This window comes from Xyrauchen texanus, chromosome 39 (assembly GCF_025860055.1).
Source record: "Xyrauchen texanus isolate HMW12.3.18 chromosome 39, RBS_HiC_50CHRs, whole genome shotgun sequence".
NCBI lineage: Eukaryota > Metazoa > Chordata > Actinopteri > Cypriniformes > Catostomidae > Xyrauchen > Xyrauchen texanus.
The window spans coordinates 5,894,506-5,918,614 of NC_068314.1; the positions used below are offsets into that span (position 1 = coordinate 5,894,506).

Below are 24,109 nucleotides of genomic sequence, written 5' to 3' on the forward strand. Positions count from 1 at the left end.
TTATTGACATCTTAATAATAATAAAATAGTGTAAGTTACATTACCATTCTCTATATAATTTATATTAAATTATAATTTGTATGCTATAGTATTACTATTATTAATATATCAATCATATTATTTTATTAAAATAATAATATTAACTATTATAATTTAGAATATTATTGATAACTTAATAAAAATAAGTTGTCAATAATATTTTCTATTAAAATGAATGATAATACGAATAATTATTTTGCATAACAAAATAATGTTTTATAAATAACATTCCTATTAAAATGATTATTAAGCTATCTACATTAAGTATTGCTTATAAGTAAGTTGCTTTGGACAAAAGAGTCTGCTAACTGATTAAATGTAAATTCAACTATGTCAGATCAGATTTAGTACTTTAAAAATTTAAGCTAAAATCCATCCGATGTTTGAGAAATTCCACTTTGAAAATGTGCAAATATTTTAAAGGAATTTCACCTAAAAATTGAAATGATCACCCACACCTATCAAATCACTTCTGAAGACATGGATTAAACCACTGGAATCATATGGATTACTTTTATGCTGCCTTTAAGTGCTTTTTGGAGCTTCACAATTTCACTTGCATTGTATGGACCTACAGAGCTGAATATTCTTCTAATAATCAAAATATGTGTTCTGCAGAAGAAAGAAAGTCATACACATCTGGTATGGTATGAGGGCGAGTAAATTATTAGAGAATTTTCATTTTTGAGCGAACTATCCCGACTCTCCTCCTCCGGAACACACGGTGGCAGGAGAATAAATTACTCCTGAACTTCAGCCATAGGCTTTTTTATTAATCTTACTATGGTGAAGAATAAGCTCATGAATATGAATTAAATTATGCTTATTTTAGCTGGTCGTTCACACTTAAGGTGCGTACACACTGCCAGCGACATCGCGCGCGACAGCAACTCAATACCATTCATTTTCAATGCGAGCACAGCGACTTCCGGCGACACGAGCTGTCGCGACCGTTGGCGCTAGATGTGGGCGTGTCCAGCGACGCGACAAAGTTGAGAAAAGTTCAACTTTGGAGTGACTAACGGAAGCGACAGCCAATAGGAGAGACGACGGGAGAGCTCACGTGATCCTTCTCTCTCGCTCTCTCTCTCTCTCTCTCAGCTCCTGCAGTAACGGAAAGATGGATGAAAGGCTAATTCTTGCTGTTAGAAATGTTCCAGTGCTCTATGATATGTCTCTTCCCACGTTCAAGGACATTTTTAAGAAAAATACTGTGTGGAAAGGTGTATCTGAGATCGCGGGGATTTTATGGACCCAGACAGACCGCTATGGCAAACAGCACGCCTTGTTTCTCATTCATCTTTGATATAAAGCATTTTATGTACTGATTCCATTTATATTTAGTCTTTCCCCTCCAAAATGTTTGTTTTTAGTGGCAAGAAAAGAGATTCGCTGTCAACAGCAATGGAATGACATCCGTGAATGTCATTTATAAACGTTACTAGGCAACCAGTAGTGGGAACACCCACTAGCGACTTCACCGCCAGCCACTGGCGACCTGCAGCGATAAAGTCGCTGGCAGTGTGTACGCAGCTTCACGCAACTTAATTAATATTCACGAGGGAAGCCTTCGCAGGAGTGCGGTTTGTTAATGCGCCAGCTCACAAACGCCAATGCTTGCCTTTCAGCAAATCAGTCAGGCGCACTGGCAGAACGTCTCGTTACGTAATTAATATTCATAAGACAGTCCTTCGCCGTAGTAGGGCTTAGTAGGAGGGCTTTGGGACACAGGGAACATGGCGGCTGCCTTGGAAAATGAATTGGTAGTAGACAACGAAGATTACTATTCTCTGCTCAATGTCAGGAAAGAGGTAAGAAAGCTGAGGCACTCTAAGAGGTGCACGATGCATTTGCTTTTGTGAACCATGCAAATTATTAAAAGAGACGTGCAGTTAATATTAGATGCCACTCTCTCTCATAAGATGCTCATTTAACTGTCATCGCATCCTATACCTGCCGGTGTTAACGTTTCATGCTTGGAAAAACTGACAGATTGCAAATATACTTATCCATCTTGGTGACATAATTTATTTCGTCCTGGAAGTATTCGTCAGCTTTCAGATTGCGGTTGTGTAAGTCGCTTGGAGAATAATCATCATCATCATCATCATCTTACAGATGTCTGAATACCACTTCAGAACGGCTCATATCATATTTAAAGGAAAACTACATTTAAAAGGTACATTTCTCTGTGTGTATACCCCGTGTAAACCAAGACACTTAGGCCCCTTCTGAAAGCAAGTTATCGTTTGAACCTTGTTAAATTTAGTTATTTTGAAACAATTCAATAGATACTTACCATAACAACATTCTCGCTGTTGTGCTCGACCGAGATGCCTCAGGGAGAGGAGACTAATGGAAATGTTCAGGTGCTCGTACTACGAATGCAAAAGAGCGCCAATGCACTGCAGTTGGACTTGTAAAGGGCAACCAATCAGTTGTCTGTTTATGCGGCGTTTAACCATTTAATTTCGATAATTAAATTACATTTAAAGTTTAAACGATCGAGGCGAGGCCCAGTAAATTTCCTATGTGCCCTAGTAAAGTTTTACTTATCAATTTCTGTCGAAGGAAATGACCGTTTACCGACAAATGAAACAATTTCCCTTACAATATCTGTGAAAGAAGAGAGAATATGAACTAGCATACCCGATTCGCGAATGAATCACTCTTTTGAATCGGTTCTTTTCAATTAAATGTACAAACTTGTTAGCAAAGCGCTCTGAATCGGTTTGCGGTTCCCTATGAACCTTTTGAACAACCTACTCACGCATTGAATCGTTTGTAGCGATTTCTCATTCATTAAAATGTAACAGAGGACAAACAGAGCTCTGGATGAAGTGAACATTATTTAGCCTGCAATCAACTGAAACAAAACATCCAAATCCATCCTCGTTTGCTTGCGATGAAAAGGCACTTTATTATTGAACAGCCATTACTGCAGATTTAGACATTTTCCAGCCAAAACACAGAAGAAACAGAACATGAGAGCATTCAAAGTGTCATTTTATTACACTATATATGCTTTTTTTTCAGAATTTATGCATTTTTAAACTATTTTATAAATATATATTTTTGAAGTCAGTGAATAATCTCTAATATTATGGATGGGCCTGGGTCTATCAAGCCCACCCTTGGCTACGCCACTGGCATGGAGATGCCTAAACATTAAGGGTACACTTTTTTTATATCATGGAGGACTTTTGCCCCACTCATTCTAAAAGACTAGAAATGGCCCTGTTCAAAACACAAAGCTTTGATTATTCTGATATTAATAAAGTCTGTCTGCTTGATGTTTTACAGGCCACTCAAGAAGAGCTTAAGTCCTCTTACAGGCGTCTGTGCATGCTGTACCACCCTGACAAGCACAGAGACCCTGAGCTAAAGAGGCAGGCAGAACAACTCTTCACTTATGTTCACCAGGCATATGAGGGTAATCATAACTGTGTTCAAATTGTAGATTAGGTAAAACTTGACAAATCTTTTGAGACAACCAATTAACATTTTCTCTGATTTAATGATGTTCACTTGTAAAAATGCAGGGGAAAAAAAGTTTAAAGGTGAAGTGTGCAATTTTTTCATGTTAAAATGTGTTTTATCTACAGGTAGACCGATATATCGGTTTTACTGATTAACCGATGCACTGATTTATCTGGAGTGATTTAAAATGCTTGATAGGTGACATGTTGTTCTGGGTGCATGCACAAATACACTGTCAATGTATGTTGTCAGTGCTCTTGGAGCAGTTCACTTTAAAAAAAACACTGGGGTCGGGACAGAGTTTTTCTTAAGTAGTGTTCGGGTTTGTAATTTCGGTAAAAATATATATATGCCTTTCGAAATCTTTCGCGCACGCACTCTCACTCATAGATACACGCAAACGGATGAGTTAGGGGCTCGCTGCTTCTTCAGTGTCTCAAGGAGGACTGGCACATTTTTAGACACTGTGTCAAGTTATTAAGAGCTTCAGGTTTCAAAAATGCATGCCGAGACACCTGCATTCTGTATCAGTTTTTGAACGGTTTCTATATTGTTTTTTAGCACAGGTGTCACAAAGATTTAACGTTCTAAACAAGTTCAGGTTGCAAAGAGGGGACTTTTACAATTATTCCAGATTGTTCTGTAACAAGCAAAGTTCCAGCGCTTGATAAACAGCAATGGTTTTTTCCCCTTCTGCTCTAGTGGGCTTAGGGGCCGCCGTGCTTTGTATGTTTATTGTTACAATACGAATGTTGCCTATAATGCTTACATAAAATACAGCCTCAGCATCAGAATATAAACTCCAGGTGAATATAAAGTAAATAAGGATGGAATATATTACTATTGTATACAACAAATCCTCAAAGAAATAATAATACTGTATCATATTATAATGACAATTTGGACAACAATAAATAATAGTTGGGTTATAAAATGTATAAATAACAACTGAATTCCAAAATGTTACTGGGTGAAGTAGTAGGTTTTGCACACCATGTTCAAAAACATTTTTGTATAAATTTGTGTAGGTAAATATTGCTTTTTTTATTACTGTATTGTGGAAAATCATGCATTAATTATCTTTAACTAGATTTGTATTTCATTAAACATTTTGAATGTACTTGGCTACAATGTTTTTATAGGATGAATATAAAATTATAATTTAAAATCAATTTGATGTAATTTATTAAGCAAACTTGTTCAAAATGGAGCCCCAGCTTGGTCAGTTGCTTGGGGCCTCAGAAATCGTAAACCTGCCCCTGCCTCTGTGGCCAGCACTGGATGATTTGACCATTAGAAAGGCTTGTTCTCTAGAACAACAGTGGCCTCTAGAGGTGAAAAACAACTGACACTTCAATGTCACCGTATCTAAATCTTTCATCATTGTCAATATTTATCCATATTTTTATCCTCACTTCAATGCAAATTTCATTATTTTGATTAGCCAGTCAAGTGTTAAAAATTTGAGTGTATGGAAAAGTGCTGTATCAGCACATGTATGTCTCCAACCTTTATATCTAATGTATAATAATAAACCTTATTTCATGGCTCTCTGGATTACTCTATTCTGATTGGTCTGTGGTGCCATCTAACAGTCTGATATTTCTTAGTAACAACCGTACTTCCACATATCAGACCACTCATAACTTTGTGATCTCCACAAATTAGCAAATAATATAATTTCAACTTAATAATTTAAATTCAAATCAATGTTTCACATGCTTTTATTTATTTATTTGGCAAGCAGTCAGACTTGCAAAATGAACATAAACAGAACTCAAGACACAAACCGGAGGTGGATTTCAGCTATTCAGTGATTTATTTCTTCTCACATAATTTCAATGCAAATCAGAATTTTATGTCCTTGTATTTCTTTTTTTGGTTAGTAGTCATGTAATAAGTGGGATAATGTACAGTCAGGAAGTTGTTATCGCGAAATAAACCCATCACCCTGTCGGGGGTTTATTTTGTGATAACCGGCTGACTGTAAATTATACCTTATGTGATGGGAGCCAGCTGATAGATAGCTGTGCAATGTGTATAAACCTCACTCTCCTGACCTCAAGAGGTGCACTAGTGACTGATGCTAGAGGCTGTAGCCATTATCCTCCTTGTTAGCACACCCGCCTCCCATGCCAGAGACGCCGGTTCGAGTCCCGTACGGAGTGGGTAGAACAGGAGCGTCACATTGGTGCCGTGACCCGGATGGGAGTGAGGTTTAGGGGTGAGTGTGTTGGGAGCCAGCTGATAGGTAGCTGTGCAATGTGTATAAACCTCACTCTCCTGACCTCAAGAGGTGCACTAGTGACTAACGCTAGAGGTTGTAGCCTTTAGCCTCATTGTTAGCGCACCCAACTCCCACGCCGGAGGTGGGTGCCATACGGAGTGGGTAGAACAGGAGCGTCACACTTATTCATCATTAAACCTCATCTGGTGAAAAATACAGGCTACAAAACGCATAATTTGTAAAATTTAAAATAAATATTTAAATAAAGAGCAATGTAATGGTGTGTTGTGTTCATTTCAAAATAAGAGTCCCCAGTTTATATTTAAAAGTCCTGTGTTATGCACCAAATCAGAATTTTCCAGATATTATTGGGATTTTGGTTGCACAATAAACTGCATCTGGGATTTTATTATATTTTGAATCTTGCAGTTTCTATATTTGTGCCTGCAATAGTAAGGAAATTTATTTTTTTAACATTCTGTGTAGCAATTTTAAAACGTATCAGCTGGTTATCAGCTTTTTCCACCACCTTAGTTAACGGGTTCTGCTAAATCCGCTGTCAGTCGACATCTGCTCCTACAGTACATCCGGAAAGTATTCACAGTGCTTCACTTTTTCCACATTTTGTTATGTTACAGCCTTATTCCAAATTCTGTCCCGCATAATGACAACGTGAAAGAAGTTTGTTTGAAATCTTTGCAAATTTATTAAAAATAAAAACGAAAAAAAAAAATCACATGTACATGAGTATTCACAGCCTTTGCCATGACACTCAAAATGTAGCTTAGGTGCATTCGGTTTCCACTGATCATCCTTGAGATGTTTCTACAACTTGATTGGAGTCCACCAGTGTAAATTCAGTTGATTGGACATGATTCGGAAAAGGCACACACCTGTCTATATAAGGTCCCACAGTTAACGGTGCATGTCAGAGCTCCAACCAAGCCACGAAGTCCAAGGAATTGTCTGTAGACCTCTGAGACAGGATTATAACGAGGCACAGATCTAGGGAAGGGTACAGAAAAATTTCTGCTGCATTGAAGGTCACAATGAGCACAGTGGCCTCCATCATCTGTGAATGGAAGTTTGGAACAACCAGGACTCTTCCTAGAGCTGGCCGCCCGGCCAAACTGAGTGATTGGGGAGAAGGACCTTAGTCAGGGAGATGACCACCGTTTCTCTGTGGAGAGACGAGAACCTTCCAGAAGAACAACCAGCTCTGCAGCACTCCACTAATCAGGCCTGTATGGTAGAGTGGCCAGACAGAAGCCACTCCTTAGTAAAAGGCATATGACAGCCCACCTGGAGTTTGCCAAAAGGCACCTAAAGGACTCTCAGACCATGAGAAACAAAATGCTCTGGTCTGATGAAACAATGATTGAACTCTTTGGCCTGAATGGCAAGCGTAATGTCTGGATGGAACCAGGCATCGCTCATCACCTGGCCAATACCATCCCTACAGTGAAGCATGGTGGTGGCAGCACCATGCTGTGGGGATGTTTTTCAGCGGCAGGAACTGGGAGACTAGTCAGGATCGAGGTAAAGATGAATGCAGCAATGTACAGAGACATCCTTGATGAAAACCTTCTCCAGAGCGCTCTGGACCTCAGACTGGGGCGAAGGTTCACCTTTAACCAGGACAATGACCCTAAGCACACAGCCAAGATAACAAAGGAGTGGCTATGGGACAACTCTGTGAATGTCCTTGAGTGGCCCAGCCAGAGCCCAGACTTGAACTCGATTGAACATCTCTGGAGAGATCTGAATATGGCTGTGCACTGACGCTCCCCATCCAACCTGGTGGAGCTTGAGAGGTCCTGCAAAGAAGAATGGGAGAAACTGCCCAAAAATAGGTGTGCCAAGCTTGTAGCCTCATACACAAAAAGACTTGAGGCTGTAATTGGTGCCAAAGGTGCTTCAACAAAGTATTGAGCAAAGGCTGTGAATACTTATGTACATGTGATTTATTTTTATTTTTTTATAAATTTGCAAAGATTTCAAACAAACTTATTTCATGTTGTCATTATGGGGCATTGTTTGTAGAACTTTGAGGAAAATAATGAATTTAATAAATTTTGGAATAAGGCTGTAACATAACAAAATGTGGAAAAAGTGAAGCACTGTGAATACTTTCCTGATGCACTGTGTCTGAACTCCTATCCCTATGCATAGATAACTATAAGTAGTTTTTTCCAGGTTGATTCCCTAAAAAAATGTCTAAACACTGTGATGCTATCAAAATTTTGACTGCATGAATTAGGGGTTGGACTATCTTTATTTCTTTTTTTTATATATAGTTGCAGACAGGGGGGAGGGTTTATGAAAACAGACATAGTTTTTTTACATTTTCGCTCGATGACACTAGTAGCTCAGAAATAACTCACTTCATCTTTAACATTATATCCCAAAAAGACTTCTCATCACTTTTACCCAGACTAGTTTATGTATGTGACCCATTCTCTAAATTGTGTTAATTTGGTCTCTGCTTAGTTCTCAGTGACCCACAGTCCCGAGCCATTTATGACATATTTGGAAAGAAAGGCCTTGAGGTGGAAGGCTGGGAGGTTAGTCTTGATTTTCAGAATTGTCCATGTTCGGTATCACTAATATTTGAATTAATACGTGTTGTTGCAATACATAGAATGCTACTAATACATCTACTTGCTAATTTTTTAAAGGTGGTGGAGAGAAAGAGAACCCCTGCAGAAATAAGGGAGGAATATGAGCGTTTGCAAAAGGAGAGAGATGAGAGGAGACTCCAACAGAGGACAAACCCTAAGGTGGCCAATCCAGACCTCACCGTGTACAAAACCAAAATTACAGCTAGAGAGCAAGATTGCTTTTCTTTTCCCAATCACAATAGATTCAACATTTTAGTTCTGATTCTAAAATTAGAGTTCAAGTGCAAGATCAGACATCATTAAAAAAATTATTGCTAGTCATTTCTTGAAATACTGTAGTTCGTCAGGAACAGACATTAAAAGACTTCTAGCTTGTTTTCCCTTTTTTTTCTGGATATATGTGCATCTAATTTTTTAAATGTCATTTATTGAGGAAGTTTGTTACAACATGTTTATGTTACAAAATTGGTCTGGGCAGGGGCTTACTAATGATTTTTCCATTGTCATTTAGGGCACAATAAGTGTGGGTATAGATGCAACAGACCTCTTTGACCAATATGAGGAGGACTTTGAGGATGTACCAGGAGGAGGTTTCCCCCACATTGAGATCAACAGGATGCACATTTCCCAATCCATTGAGGTCAATATGGAAAATTGAGCATTTCATAATGGTCTCTCAGCTGACAATGCCAGCTTTACCAGCATGCAATTACCATGATGGTTTATGCTGGTTTGGTTCTGGTCTAGTGCATAGCCATGTTGTCACCAGCAAACTTCATGAAGCTGATCAACCAGTATGGTTTTTCGGGTAATGCTGGTTAACCAAGGAAGTTTTGCTGGTTAAGCCTTGCTGAAACACCTCACAGCACTGGTGACTGGCTAGATTTTTCAGCAGGGCTGACATCACTGCTTCCCTTGTCCTTTATATTCATGCTTGGTTATATTTGGCAGGCACCTCTGACCAATTCCGATACTGCTGTACTTTCCGGCTCTCTGTCCACACATAATGGCAGCGGGGGCGGAAATATAAATGTGTGTGTGCGACACGTGACTTCAACAAGGGGCTGGGGAGAGGTGAGACACTTTCCAACACACCTACAGTCCAGTTTTCACAGATTGTTCAATGATTTTAATGTTCTCTGTTTATCTTTGTGTCAATAGCTGGAGTTTGGTGCAGGGGACAGTAGAGGTCCTCTCTTTGGAATGAAAATATTCCGTAACGTATCTGCACGTTGGTAAGTGTTCTGAGAAATGTATAAACCCCCTACAGACAAGTTGGTGAAAGAATCGGCATTGGCTGGTACATTTTTGTTTTTACTCGCCATACTTTTGACATAACATGTAGCCTAAGCGTAATGCAACTGAAAACTGGAAAAGATATTAAGCAAACTGGGAAGGAGTTGTCTTCACATACAAGATTTCACACACGTGTATGTGAGTTAAACATTTTTAAAAAGCTAAAATGTGTTTTTTACAAATATACAAAGTGTTAAAAAAATCCCACGTTCTGGGGGGCCTTGGTAGCTAAAGACGCTGACTACCACCCCTGCAGTCGCGAGTTCAAATCCAGGGTGTGCTAAGTGACTCCACACTCACATGGGGTAACCTCCTCGTGGTCACAATAATGTGGTTCTAGCTCTCTGTGGGGCGCGTGGTGAGTTGTGCGTGGATGTGCTCAACAAGCCACGTGATAAGATGCGCAAATTGACAGTCTCAGACGCAGAGGCAACTGAGATTATTTACTCTGCCACCCGGATTGTGGTGAGTCACTACGACACCACAAGTACTTAGAGCACACTGGGAATTCCAAATTGGGGAGAAAAGTACAGAAAAAAAATCTCATGTTCTTTCAATGTATATCATGAATTTGCATGATAATATTTAATTATCATTATATATTTAATTTCATTAAGATAATGCTGCAAGCTGTCACTGAAATTGCATGTGAGCTCCATATTTTTAACACAAAATATTGACAAAGTAAAATAAAATTTCACATCTAACATTTAAGTGCAACTATGTTAAAGGTACAATATAAAAAAAAAAACATTATGTAGCTTTGCTTTGCACGGGTGCACGGGTGTCCCCAAACCCTCACTTAGAGTCTATTTGTCAAATTATTCAATATTTTCAGTATTTGTTCAAGTTAATATATTTAATAATTAGTACTGTCAGTCGGCTTATTTAATCGTGATTAATCGCATGATTTTTCATAGTTAATTGTGATTAATCACAGATTTACACTTCTAAATTAATTTAGTTTCTTCTTAAGAAACAAAACAAAGCTAAATGTAACAGTAGTGTTTCATTAATAAAGCATTCCACAGTATAATGACAGAAATGCACCAATTCAAAAGTAACAAAGCATTTCCAAATGTGTAAGTAGAAGGTTGACTAATTGAAATAACTAATCATATGTTGTATATTCATTGCATATATGAATGGGCATTAAATCACTAAAATCTTCATCCTCCTCAATACTAATTGTGGCGCTACACTGCTACAGCAATAGTGAAGCTGCGTTTACATGATTAGCACCGCTTTGCACAGAACATCTTGTTTTGATTTTATTGCTGGCACTGTCCATGTAATAATACTTCATCTGAATTATCCATTAAAATTTCTTTTTATTTATAATTAAGACAATTATTGTAATGACTCCAGACACATTGCAAAGGTTCTGCCCTATTCCAACCACAGTTTAGAACCCACACAGAGCTGGATAAAATTGGTAAATGCATTAATCATGTTAAAACGCATTTTACATTTTAATTAATTGCATGCATTAACACGTTAATTTTTACAGATCTATTCATAAAATATGATTGCCCCTTCTAATATTTTTATATTTACACGTTAAATATTTTGCATGTTTTGTTGTTTTTATGCAACATTTGTACTATTTACTAGTATTTACATTGCGTTTACAATGATATGCATAACAAGTGCTAAAATGGTACTGTCCATTTAAGAATAGCAGCAATTCAGTGAGTATCTGTAGGACAGTGTAGTGTCAATAAAATGGGGCTAATATGATCATATTTCATGGTTCTAGTTAGCACTCTAGGTGCTGAATTGTGAACCAATTGAATTAGTTTCTTGAGCTTGCAGGACATCCTCCCAGAAATGCATTACAGTAATCAAGTCTTGAGGTAAAATTTCTTGCCATCCAATCTTTGATTTCATTGATAGACTGCTTGAAATTTTGACGGGTTTTAAATAAATATAAACTGGTATTGTCGGCATAACAGTAAAAATGTATTCCACAATTCCTGATAATGTCTCCCAGGAGAAGCATATATAAAGATAGAGGCCCTAAAACTGATCCCTGTGGCACTCCATACTTAACTTTTGTTTGATCTGACAATTCCTCATTTATACAGACAAAGTGGTAGCTGTCTGATAAATAGGACCTAAACCACGCTAATGCCCGACCACAAATGCCAACATAATTCTCAAGCCTATCCAAGAAAATGTCATGATCTATGGTGTCGAAGGTAGCACTAAGATCTAAAAGCACTAGAAGAGAAATGCAGCCACAATCAGATGATTTGAGCAAGTTATTTGTAACTGATAATTGCAGTCAATGCACTGAGACGGGCCTAAATCCTGACTGAAATGACGACACTACCGTTTCTAGTATTTTCAACATAAATGGGAGATTTAAGATTGGTCTACAATTAGCCAACTCTCCAGGATCAAGCATTGGCTTAATAAGTGGTTTGATAACTGCCAGCTTGATGTTTCTTGGGATATGCTCCAAGGATAGCGAGGAGTTAATAATATTAAGAAGAGGTTCTGAGATTACATGAAATGCCCCTATTAAGAGCTTACTTGATATTGGATCTAACATCCATGTTGTTGCTTTTGATGTTTCAAATCGTTTTGTTAGATTTTCATGACCTGTGACAACAAAGGATTAAAGTTGCTTGTGATAAAAATGATGAGCCACTTTTCTGAGATTGCATAATTCCAATTTTATTTCTGATTATTTAAATTTTAACAGTAAAGCAATTTCTGAAGCCATTACTATTGTGCTGCGATGGAATATCTGGTCCAGTCAAGAATTTATTTCTAACACAATTTATTGTTGAGGTTATTTTCTATGAGTTTGATAAAATATGTTTTTAGACTCATTTAAACTAATATATTCATCTGGTTTAAGACAGGTTGAGTCAAACAGAGCACATCCAAACTATGATCTGTAATAATGCAATTTACAATTAATGCTTTGGTTGAAAGAGATCTAATGTTTAGTAACCCTACCTTTATAAGATTTTTATCATAAATCTTTTTGTTATTTTCAAGTTTGACCACAATCAAATTATTTTAAATAATAAAGGGGTTTGTGTTTGATAGTTTGAGGAACATTCACAGTCTCTATGTGATATCTAGGTGATACAGTGTCTATGTGTTGTAGTTTACAGTATGTGACCTGTGTGACATCTCAAGGCAGCTTGTGGATGGATGGTTAAGCCATTCTATCTTAAAGGTCAAAAACATGAATTTAGCACATTGTAAAGATGAACACAAAAACAAATTAGTGTGACTGAGTTCAGTGTCATGCTTCACTCTTCATATTGTTCTTGTTGGCTAATATGAATTTTGTGTTGTAGCTTTGTGACCGCTCAATGGGGATTGCAGTTCTCCTCACGTGGTTTGCGTCCCAGTGCCACTACCATGATGGCTCGGCACCTGGACCAGAACACTATGGGCTACCTGCAGTGGCGTTGGGGAAGTCAGTCCGCCATGACCACCAGTATCGTCAGGGACACCAAAACCAGCCACTTCACCCTAGCCCTCCAGGTGAGGTCTGCACAGGAATATTATCCTGGGATGGAGAGACTGATAGTGGCAAATGTTATTCTTTTGTTTACTACACAACAAAGTTGATGCATCAGTAATGTATTTCATCTGTCACTATTCCTGTTGTTCAGCTGGGTGTTCCCCATTCTTACCTGATGATGAGCTATCAGTACAAATTCCAGGATGAAGAGCAGACTAAGGTTAAAGGTTCCATAAAGTAAGTGTTTGACCCATTGCCAGATCCAAATGGAATGTTCTTAGAATAGGAATATCTACCATATTTTCCAGAAACAGTTGCCCCATGTCAAAATTGCATGGTTGAGAAAAAAACACCGATAAGTTAACACAATCTCATGAGAATATGTCACAGTAGTATGACATGGTGAAGTCGTACCAATTTGTACAAGTTATACACCCACCAATGAGAGAAGCTACCCTAGTGTCATTGTAGTTCGCCATGTGCCATTTGTTTTGAGTTAATCCAAATCTTTTCTTTGACACTTCTGGGTTCCGAACATGTATTCTTGAATCGTATGTGGTTGGTTGAAACAAAGACGTATGATTTCATATGAATTAAGTCTTTTGAATTAGTGCAAATACACTGCCTTTTAGTATTGTTATGAATTGTCATGAGACAATGTTGGATAAATCAAACCTGTGTATAAGTTGCAGTAAAAGCTTGACAGTTTGCAGCCGGCAGAACCCAGGAGTCGCCAACTTCCCTTCTGCTGCTCAGCATGTCAAGTTGCTCAGTGAAGATTATCTCAGGATTTAATTGAAGTATGATATTGTATTTGGGCTCATTTAGGCTCGGGAGCATCTGCCTCAAGTAATCCTTTTTCCTTTGCCAGAGGGGAACCGGCTCCCATAGCTGAACCTGTTCTCTCCCAAAGTTTTTTTCCCTCCATTAACTAACATTTTAGGAAGTTTTGGGTGTCTTTCCACAGTCTTCTTTGGCTTGCTCCCTAGGCCTAAAAGACAAATAATTCCAAGGCATGATTTTTATTTATGTTTCTCAATGAAATTGGTCAATGAGGACATTACAGACATAACAGCCTAATTTTCCATAAGGCTGCTTTGAAAGAATGTGTGAAAAGCGCTATATGAATAAAAATTACTTGACTTTGTGTATGTTTTCTAAAAAAAAAACTACAGTATATCTGTTTATAACATTTAAGTCTGTGTGCTTGCACATAAAAATAAACCGAATTTAGTCTGCAGTCAGCGGGCTGGTGAAGTCCGAATAATTAGGTACAAAGCTTCTATAGTAGCCAGCCCCATTTGGTATTGGGTAGGCAGCAATCACGGCACCTGCCAGTGACCCACGTGGAACCACTGATACATACCTCCACCCATCCAATTGCACACTTCTTGGGATTTGCCATGAGTTCCTCCTGCCACAGTAACCTCAGAACCACCCTCAGATGCTGCATATACCGCTGCAAGTCATTACTATATATAATGATGTCATCCAGATAGGCAGTGTTGAACATGGTGTGCAGTCTGAGGACTCTGTCCATAAGGCACTGAAACGTAGCCGGTGCCCTGAACAAACCGAATGGAAGGGTCTTGAATTAGTGTAAACCAAACAGTGTGGAGAAGGCCATTTTCTCAAAGAACATTGGTGTTAAGGGGATCTGCCAATATCCCCTTGTCAAATCCAGTGTCGAACAAAAACAAGCCGTGCCCAACTGATCAAGCAGTTCGTCAATAAGAGGCATTGGATAAGCATCAAATTTAGACACCACCTTGACCTTTCTATAATCCACACAGAACCGGGCCGAGCTATCGCTCTTTGGAACCAGCACCACTGGGCTGGGCCAGTCACTGTGGGATTCTTCTATAATCCCCATATCGAGCATAGCCACTACCCCGGGTTTGTTTCAATATGGTGTTCTATGAGGTTCGTACGACCGGGAAGGGGTGAGAACACGTCAGAGGATTCTATTTGCAACTGGCTCATGTCCGTGACTTGTGACAGTGAGAGGTGGTCTCTGCACCTGGATTGGCTTTTAAATTTACCTCTGGCCAGAGCTCCTCCCTCTCTGAAACCAGCATCGCCAAAGACACGGGGACCGCTTCCCTCCATGGTTTATAGAGTTTGAGGTGGTAAATTTGCGGTGCTCCCCCCCTATCCGTTCGTTTAACCTCATAATCAACTTCTCAAACTCGCATTGTGACCTCAAAGGGCCCTTGCCACTTGGATGTGGAGAGCCCCAATATGTGGAGTTTTGCTGTCAGGTCAAGAATGTATAGAATTTCATTTTGCTGTTTGAAGGCTCCTCTTCCCAATTTTCCCTCATGACACCTAAGACCACAAGGCTTACACCCATACAATAATTCAAATGGTGAGAACCCTGTGGAGGCTTGCGGGACCTCTTGAATTGCGAATAACAGGGGTTCAAGCAAGAGGTTCCAAGCATCTTTGTGCACAAACGTACAAATAATTTTGATTAAACCGTTCAACCAAACTGTCCGTTTGTGTGTGGTACACGCTTGTCTGAATCGATTTAATGCCTAATAATTAATATAGCTCACGTAGCGTACGGGACACGAAAGTAGTGCCCCGATCATAATTTCTGAAATGTTGTACAAAAGGCACTGCTTCTGGATATCATATTGCATAGTCCACCAGAATCAAAGCAATGCCCATGTGCCATCCGTTCTATTGGCTCGATGAGGTTCATACCAATTCTCTCGAAGGGAACCTCATTCAAAGGAAGCAGGCGCAATGTTGCCCTTGGGGTGGCAGGCGGATTCACCAGCTGACAGTCACGGCATGCCGCACACCACCTGCGAACATCTCTGTGAATGCCTGGCCAATAAAAACAGGCCATTAGACGGTTTAGTGTTTTTTACCTCCCTAAGTGACCCACCATCGAATTATGATGAGCCATCTGGAATAAAATTTCCCAACGGCCCTTCGGTATGAACAATTGTGTCGTATCCTCTTTTGTCTGAGCTTCCTGCGTCACTTATAATCATTTTGTATCATTTATAATAGCAAAATATGGATATGTGAGTGCGATGTCTGGCTGAAGATGCTGACCAATCAATCACATTCACTTGGTTGAAAGAGTGCCTAAGGGACTTGTCTCATGACTACTCCAGAGGGAAATCCAAGGCGGGGAATAATCTAAGGACTGGGGAAGCAGAGACATCCCCCTCCCTTGCGTCATCCTGAAGCGGAGCTGACATAGATGGCCCAGACTCCGCCTTAATAGCCATCGCATCACAAATCCCACACGAGATGCTTTGTTACAGGACCCATCCGCACAAATTTCCCTTAATAAAGTGGTAAACGCTGGCCAATTTGTACTCAAGATTAGCGGATGGGTGAGGCGGGGACTAACTGCCACCTTGACACTATGCTTTGTCCCTGGAATTTAATTGTACAGTCACTACAGGATAATTGTGGATAGCCTCATGCACTTCACCTTGTGACTCGCACCCAAAGCCTCGTCTTGAACCAGGCATTTTATGGATGGAGGTTTGGCTGCAACCCGAATCCACCAAGGCCTGGTATGTACCCCCCTTGATACTCATAGGTATGCAGTACACCCCAGCTCGATCGGGGGTGGCTTGTGGCATGTCGGGGAGCTGGACCACTGTCCCCACCTCCATCAGAGGGCATTGGTCCTGGAAATGCCCCAGCTCCCTGCACCGCCAGCAAACTGGCCCAGACTCCACACCTGCACATGTGGCAGCACATCTGTTGACCTGGGACTGAGAGTGGAGAGGGGCAAGGAGAGGGACAGGGTGAACCGGCAGGCTGCGCAGACTCCGCAGCCAGTTTTGGAGAGGGAACTCTCCATTTCCCCTCCCATATTTTAGATGCCTTGTCAAAATAAAAAAATAACTCAACTGTTAAAAAAAACACATCACATGACACCAGCATTCTGTTGTATTCGTTGTGCTGCATCTAGCCTTTTGAGTGCAAGAACGCATTTTGTCTAAACTGCCATTCACTGTATTGGTAGCTTAAAGTATTTTAAAATTAATGGAAATATTTAATTAATCAGTGCACAAAGGGTTATGGATGTGTACGATGACTACACTACCCCGACCTAGCAGACTTTTGCCTTTTTTATGTTACAGGACTGGGTTCTTTGGCACTTTGGTTGAATATGGTGCTGAACGGAAGATCAGTCGCCACAGCGTTCTGGCTGCTACAGTTAGCATTGGTGTACCCCAAGGAGTTTCCCTCAAAATCAGGTTAGCACTGACTTGAGCTAACTCGCAATAAGCACAGCTCAGTAAAACAACTTTAACCCACTTGTGGGTGGTCTATTTATGTAATTCATTTCTTCTGTCACCAGGTTGAACCGAGCCAGTCAAACCTACCTCTTTCCCATTCACCTGACCGACCAGATTTTACCCAGTGCTGTGTTTTATGCAACTGTGGGCCCACTGGCCATCTACTTAGCTGTCCAGAAAATTATTATTATGCCTTATGTACGAGCCCAAAAGGAACAGTGAGTTATTATCTGTAATTAATGCTCTAAAAACCACCATTTTTCCTGAGAGCCCTATTACCTCTGGAAAGTTTCAGTGATGAAGGGCCCTGACTGTTTCATTGTTTACAGGGACTTAGAGAAACAGAAGGAAGATTCTGCCTCAGAAATTGCTGGCAGGAAGCAAGAGGCTGAAGCTGCTGTAAGTATATTACATTATTAGTACATAAATGCATTGACAAAAATGACTGCCTCATGCCAACACAAACCACTGTTTATAAGGGTAGAAATGTTGTTTTTCCAGTGTTGTTGTTTCTGTGGGTTTTAGGTTTTGCTGATGCAAGAGGCAGTGAAGAGAATTATTGACGCGGAGGAATCTAAAATGGGTTGGTGAAATGCAAATCTTTCTGTTGTTTGTATCTTCACACATTCATTTCAGTGCAAGAGATAAGTCCACTGTAAATGGAAATATAGGGAGAAACTTGATTTTTTTTTCCATATGGATTTTATTGGATTGTGGGTAGAAAGGAGTGAATGAAACATTTTAGACTCTGGTACTTACATTAATATTACCGCTAGTTAATATAATTTTTTCCATGACCTTGTGGCTTTGTTGCAACAGAAGAAGTGAAAAGTCATTTCAGAGGCAAAGAAATCTATTATGTTTTGATGATTGAAGATTATGAAAAAACTTTTTTTATTAGAATAACGTGTGCTGTTGGATCGTGTACGATAATACCTGGGACGTTTTCTACAAAAGTAAATATTAATTTTGATTTCGTGTTGTTGTGTTTTTGTTTTATTTTTGCTTAATATGATTAGTGCTTTTTTGGGTTCTAGGTCTCATCATTCTAAACGCCTGGTACGGAAAGTTTGTGTCTGACAACAGTCAGAAGCGAGAGAGAGCAAAAGTCATCGATGTGACCATCCCGCTCCAATGCTTAGTGAAAGACTCAAAACTCATTCTTACCGAGGCATCAAAGGTTGGACACTTAAACTTCAGACAATGCTTTACATCAGCACTACTCAACACGCAGCCCGCAAGCCATCTTTTTGTGGCCCACATTATATTGTCATTAAAATATATATTTATCAATATAAAATGTGTATGAATTGTGAGGTGTCCATTTTAAAGAGGATTTACGATAGTTTTATGTTTCTCTGAATCGCAGTTCAGTTAGAGAGGAAAATAAGCTTCAAAAAGGATGTAACAAATGAAATGAATACAAAGCATATCTTAGCATAGCTGATGTTAAACAAGAGCCACGGTCAGTTTTGTCATACGGTCTGCTCCGTTTAGGCCTCAGCTTCTCCATTAAACTTCACTGTAAGCACCCACTGTTATGATTTGCTAACATCATGCAGCTCCTTGAATACTGCCATACATGTTTAAAACTCAAATCGGAAGAGAATGAATGAGCTCCACGACCACAAATAATTAATTTCAGGGTTACACAAAACGAACACCCAACACATTGCATCCGAATGTATCATACTTGTCACTCAAGTATCGAAACAAACCCGGGGTAGTGGTACACAGTCGCCCCTACCTATTAACCGAACACAAAAAAAGGTGGTTTGGGAGGAATTAAACGACGATATAAAAGTAGGCAATGTTTTGTATATCGCAATTAATTTAATGTGCTTTTTATTTGGCCATTATTTGGTGTAAAAGTAGACTAATTTCACAAACCTTCAGGGCTGCACAATTCATCAAAATAACATCAAAGTGATGATATGGCCATATGTGATTCTAAAACTGAAATGGGCTGGGATTAAAAGACAGATAAACATGGTCTGTGTGAGATTCAAAAAGTGCACTGTTCTGTGCATGCGTGAGGCTCAAGGGCTCGTGTTTTTAGTGCTTTTTAGAGCAGTGGTTCACATGCATTGTGAAAGAAAAATAGTGCATGCTCAAGCATTTGCGCAATTCTAAACATTAGTAACCACTAAAAGTTATTATACAAAGACAGAACAGTATAACAAAAAAGGAGGAGATGAAAGCGTTTCACCAGATGCGGTACATTGCAAACTACATACTGACTTTTAGTGTCAAAATAAAAGCTCCAGGTGAAAGTGACGTCAAAATAAAAGCTCCAGGTGAAAGGGACATCAAAATAAAAGCTCCATGTTAAAGTGACATGACAAAATATAAGCTCCACCCCTTAATTAAAGTTTGTGTTCATTTAGTTGAAAACTATGGGGAAACAAGCCTTTATCATTTTAAATAGATTTTTATTTAATGCCTTTAATAAATTCAATCTACTTTGCTAAAATATCAGTTTGGATGAAAGGATGGTTCCTCTTATTTAAAAAAATGAAACATTTATTACAGGAATTGGTTACTTACATTTTTAGCAGTCAGGTTTTGTAGTGTTTTTAAACTGCCCCATCTATTAATATAGTTACTTTGCAGAGCTTGAATCATATTGTGACTGGTTTACAAGCAATCCATGCTGAAATGAGCCGAACACACATATTATCAACACTGAAATATGCTGAACACACAATCTTGCTATACAATCTTGGTGCAACATGACGCACACACAAAATCCAATGCATAGTGAAAAATTAGGCACACACTTCGCATCCTGTACTGATGCAATCAAGAACTTTGTTAAATTCTGTCACTATTTCCTGATCACGGGATGCTTCGTCAGAGGCCTAAGCAGAGACACTGGTCTTCACAAGCGCGACATCTCACATTTTCCTTCCTCCGTTTACTCTGAACATGACGCGGTTCTCCCAGCCAGTAGCAGCAATGGAATGGAGCTGAACTGACACGTTTTAAAAAATGTTGTTGTACCGCTCTTAAAATGCGACGCACATCGCCAGAAATGCATAAAAACTGTCAAAGACATCCATCTAGTGCATGTTTACCTAGATCTACAATTAAAAATATCCAGGATGCTTTTATACTCAACAGCAAGATGCAGAATAGGGGTCTCCTTTTAACTTTACACCGCATCTTTTAAAAGCAGCGCGCAATGCATGATAATGGTCAAAGCAGTCCATCTTTTGCATGTTTTATGTAGGAATACTTTTAAAAATCGTCCGGATAGGCACAAGAAGGTGTCCTGTGCAAGTCCTCTTTGGAGTAGATGAATACAGTAGTAGGCACATCTGTCTAGTTCTATCCTCCTCACCTTTCTGACTGAGCACCAGTGGGCAAGCCAAGGGTGTGATGATGTAAATGTAGGCTTTGAAGTCTTGCTGTAGAGGCAGTGATGTATGCTGTACTTACATAAATAGACCACCCATAAGTGGGTTAATATCTGTGTGACGTCACGAAATCTGGGAAAATCCGAACTAGCTGTTTATGCAGCTTGGTTTAAATCAATGCTCTTTTGTATTGAGGAGCAAGCTTTGAGTTCTGAAACTTCATTTTTTTTTTTTCATAGTACAATGAACTGTTAATTGTGTAAAAATCAAGGATGATTGTATCCCTGTTATGACCCCTTTAACTGTCCCCATCTCTTTTTAATCAGGCTGGTTTGCCAGGGTTTTATGACCCATGTGTCGGAGAGGAAAAGAGTCTAAAGCTACTCTATCAGTTCAGAGGCGCGATGCACCAAGTCCTGTCCGGAGACACAGATCCTCTTAGGATACCTAAACAAAGTGAGTACTGCAGTAGCTAGGACATTTAAAAAAAAAAAGTTTATGTGAAGAAAGGCATATCATAGTGTTTTCCTTTTCTGTTTTCATGTGAATCAGCTCATAGAATAGAGTCAGAGACATAGGCGTCTCCGACATAGCACAAGAACGAAGGACAGATGAAGTCAATGGACATCTGGAGATAGACGGAACAAATAAAGGGACAGTCAGACATCGAGTGGTGCAAAGGGCTTCTCCTCTTGTTTTCATGTAATCACCTTTGTGTTGTCTCAAATCCCTTTGCATGTCTCACATCAAACATGGTCCTTCGAAGTTTTAAGTGAGACTTTCAATCGATGTGAGTCTCGCTGTATGTTCTGACCTTCTTAGAAAATAACGGATGACAGATCACTCCATCCAGCTATCTCAATCAGTGTTAATCCTACATGCTTATAGAACTGATATAAAAGGGAAAGAATACCAGTAAAGACTCATCAATAAAAAAATAACGATCACACATCAGCTCCAGGACGTCTAGTTCAAACCGTTATGGAACACTGTACAACCTGTGCTTTTATAGCCATTTCTATTGATCTCGAAATGTTTTGTGATTGATACCGTAAGTGTACATAGATATTTTTGCCTGTTTGTATTGTATGCCTGCCAACTCAGTACTTTGCTAATGCTCAATAATACTAAACAAAACAATTACTTTTAGAGTGATCTGTTCTGACCAGAGGAGCATAATCTCATTCTTCCCCAGATAAATGTGATAAAAGAAGAGTCATTTGAATTCATTCTATAATCAAGCCATAGAAAATGTAATGTAATTGGACTCCATCCCACTTATCATTTGTCTTGTTTGTTGTCGTAGTTTAAATGTAAAATACACTATCACAGAATCCATATCCACCGTTTTTTTTTTTATTTGTTTAGCTGTTGTTATTTGCACCTGTATGTTTGCCTTGATAGCAACTTCTCTATTGCTCCGTTCTCTTGAATTGCGCTGCATTAGTTTTACTGATGTGAAATGTCAGCAGCATTGCACAGATGGATCTAGAGTGAAGCTAAAATATCTTTTGGATAATTTCTTGGTTTGTGTGATATTTATTGATATTTGAATGAGGTTTGAACCAAATGAGTGTGTAAGAGTACGACAGAGCAATGTTTATAGCAATTTAAATTATTTAAACAATATTTCGAATAAATTACACTACGTTTATCATCTATACTAGATTAGCATTTTCCTCCACCGAAAAATAGCAACTCTCAATTACCTGATACATTGAAAAGCGATGATGTTAGGAAATGCATTAATTCCTTCATTGAAAGTGTGACTTTTAAAAAATCCATTAGAGCATAGTTTGGAAAACAATGACGTTAGGAAACTGAAAACCTGAGTTCTCAAGTGAAAACAGATATGTGTATATGGCCTAAGGCTGAATTTCAAAGTACTTTGCAATGCTGGGTCAATGTTCCATACCAATGACCTTTGATGGGTCATTTACAAGGTCACAATATAATATTTATTGTGATTTAAAATTAAATGATCTTTTATCCTTTTCTTGTTATCCAGTACAGTCATTCATCTTGAACATTTCCTGAAGTTTTAATGTAGGTCATGTTCATGTAAATGGCTGGTTCAAGCCAGATTTTGCAACTCCGGATGAAAACAGTGTTGCATTCCTATCTGATGCAAAACCTTATATGTATTAATGTAGTCAACCAGAAGAGTAATTTAAACAATAAAAAGTGAAGGAACCTACACTCTACTCGCTTTTTTTATTTTTTATTAATATTATTTTTTTTTTTATTTATATTTAAGGTGCTTTAAGATATTTTTTTTATGAAATGACACACAGAAAGTGTCTCTACTACCTGTCAGATTGATGTAATTAACAGTTGTGAGGTGACATAAAATATCACACCTGTCTTGTGTCTTGTGTAAACAGCTGGGGGAAAAAATTGGACATGGCCAGATTCTTTATTCAGCCAATCAAAAGACTCTGAGCAGCTTTTTGTCTGTCAATCATTCTGTACGTATACAGGGCAGCCGAGCTAATATTTGTGCAGCAGAAGCTCGTCTGTTTGACAGTTTCTTGCGTTAGAACTCTATTTTGATCCCATTGCTTTTGACAGCTAGCATCATATTACCTGTACAGAATTGAATCAAATCGAAGGTTTATTTTTCTAGATGTGATGTTTTTCTAGACGTTCTTCACTCCATCTATAAATACAAAAGTCTCCAATCATCTCTGTGTGCGTTAGTGTTGCCAATTTGTGGAATTTGTCACCAAATTTAATGACTTTCTCGCGGCTGCTGCGACTTTTAATGATGTTTTGCGACAAGGGAGATAATTTTGCTAGATTTTAATATATTTGTTGATATTTGTTTGCCATTCATTTTTAAACACACATGCGAAGTCCTAATATGTGATAAGACCGGTCTAACGAGACATACATTGACCACCAAGCTCATTGAGATTACAAAACCCTGTTTCGATCAGAGGCAGGTGCTCATGGAATCATTTGCATCACCTAGGAATTTGAAAATGAAGTTGTGAAACTGAATGGCCCTTAGCCCTTTACATTGTTTAAGATGGACCAATCAATTTATCATTGGATTTATGTAAAGCCAGTTTTAAAGATGCTACTGTCTTTAAATTACACAGGACCAAATGCATGCCTTGAAAAAATAAACACAAAAATAAAAAATTGTCCCACACTTAGTCAGTGAACTTGTTTTATGCCCCTTTTTATGATTGTTTTTATTATTATTATTATTATTATTATTATTATTATATACACACACCCATATGTCTATATACAGTATTGGGATTATTTGGTGACTTTTGGTGAAAAAATTAGACTTTTGAGATTATTTTGAA

General features: G+C 38.7%; 1 protein-coding gene across 1 annotated transcript; it reads left to right on the top strand.

Moving 5' to 3' along the window:
- Window positions 1-1,761: 1,761 nt before the first annotated feature.
- On the top strand, window positions 1,762-23,172 carry LOC127632646 (dnaJ homolog subfamily C member 11). The gene is made up of 16 exons (XM_052111352.1): window positions 1,762-1,850; window positions 3,343-3,472; window positions 8,237-8,310; window positions 8,425-8,526; window positions 8,879-9,007; window positions 9,319-9,441; window positions 9,529-9,602; window positions 12,984-13,173; window positions 13,305-13,390; window positions 17,272-17,388; window positions 17,493-17,648; window positions 17,760-17,829; window positions 17,956-18,013; window positions 18,468-18,610; window positions 21,116-21,245; window positions 21,342-23,172. Exons 1-16 carry the CDS (start codon window positions 1,776-1,778, stop codon window positions 21,365-21,367), a joined length of 1,683 nt encoding a protein of 560 aa, XP_051967312.1. The 5' UTR covers window positions 1,762-1,775; the 3' UTR covers window positions 21,368-23,172.
- Window positions 23,173-24,109: the final 937 nt, after the last annotated feature.

Coding starts and splice junctions, on each gene's coding strand:
- LOC127632646 (XM_052111352.1), top strand. CDS start 1,776: ATGGCGGCTGCCTTGGAAAATGAATTGGTAGTAGACAACGAAGATTAC. Junction 8,311..8,424: donor TTGAGGTGGAAGGCTGGGAG/GTTAGTCTTGAT, acceptor AATTTTTTAAAG/GTGGTGGAGAGAAAGAGAAC. Junction 9,008..9,318: donor ACATTTCCCAATCCATTGAG/GTCAATATGGAA, acceptor TATATTTGGCAG/GCACCTCTGACCAATTCCGA.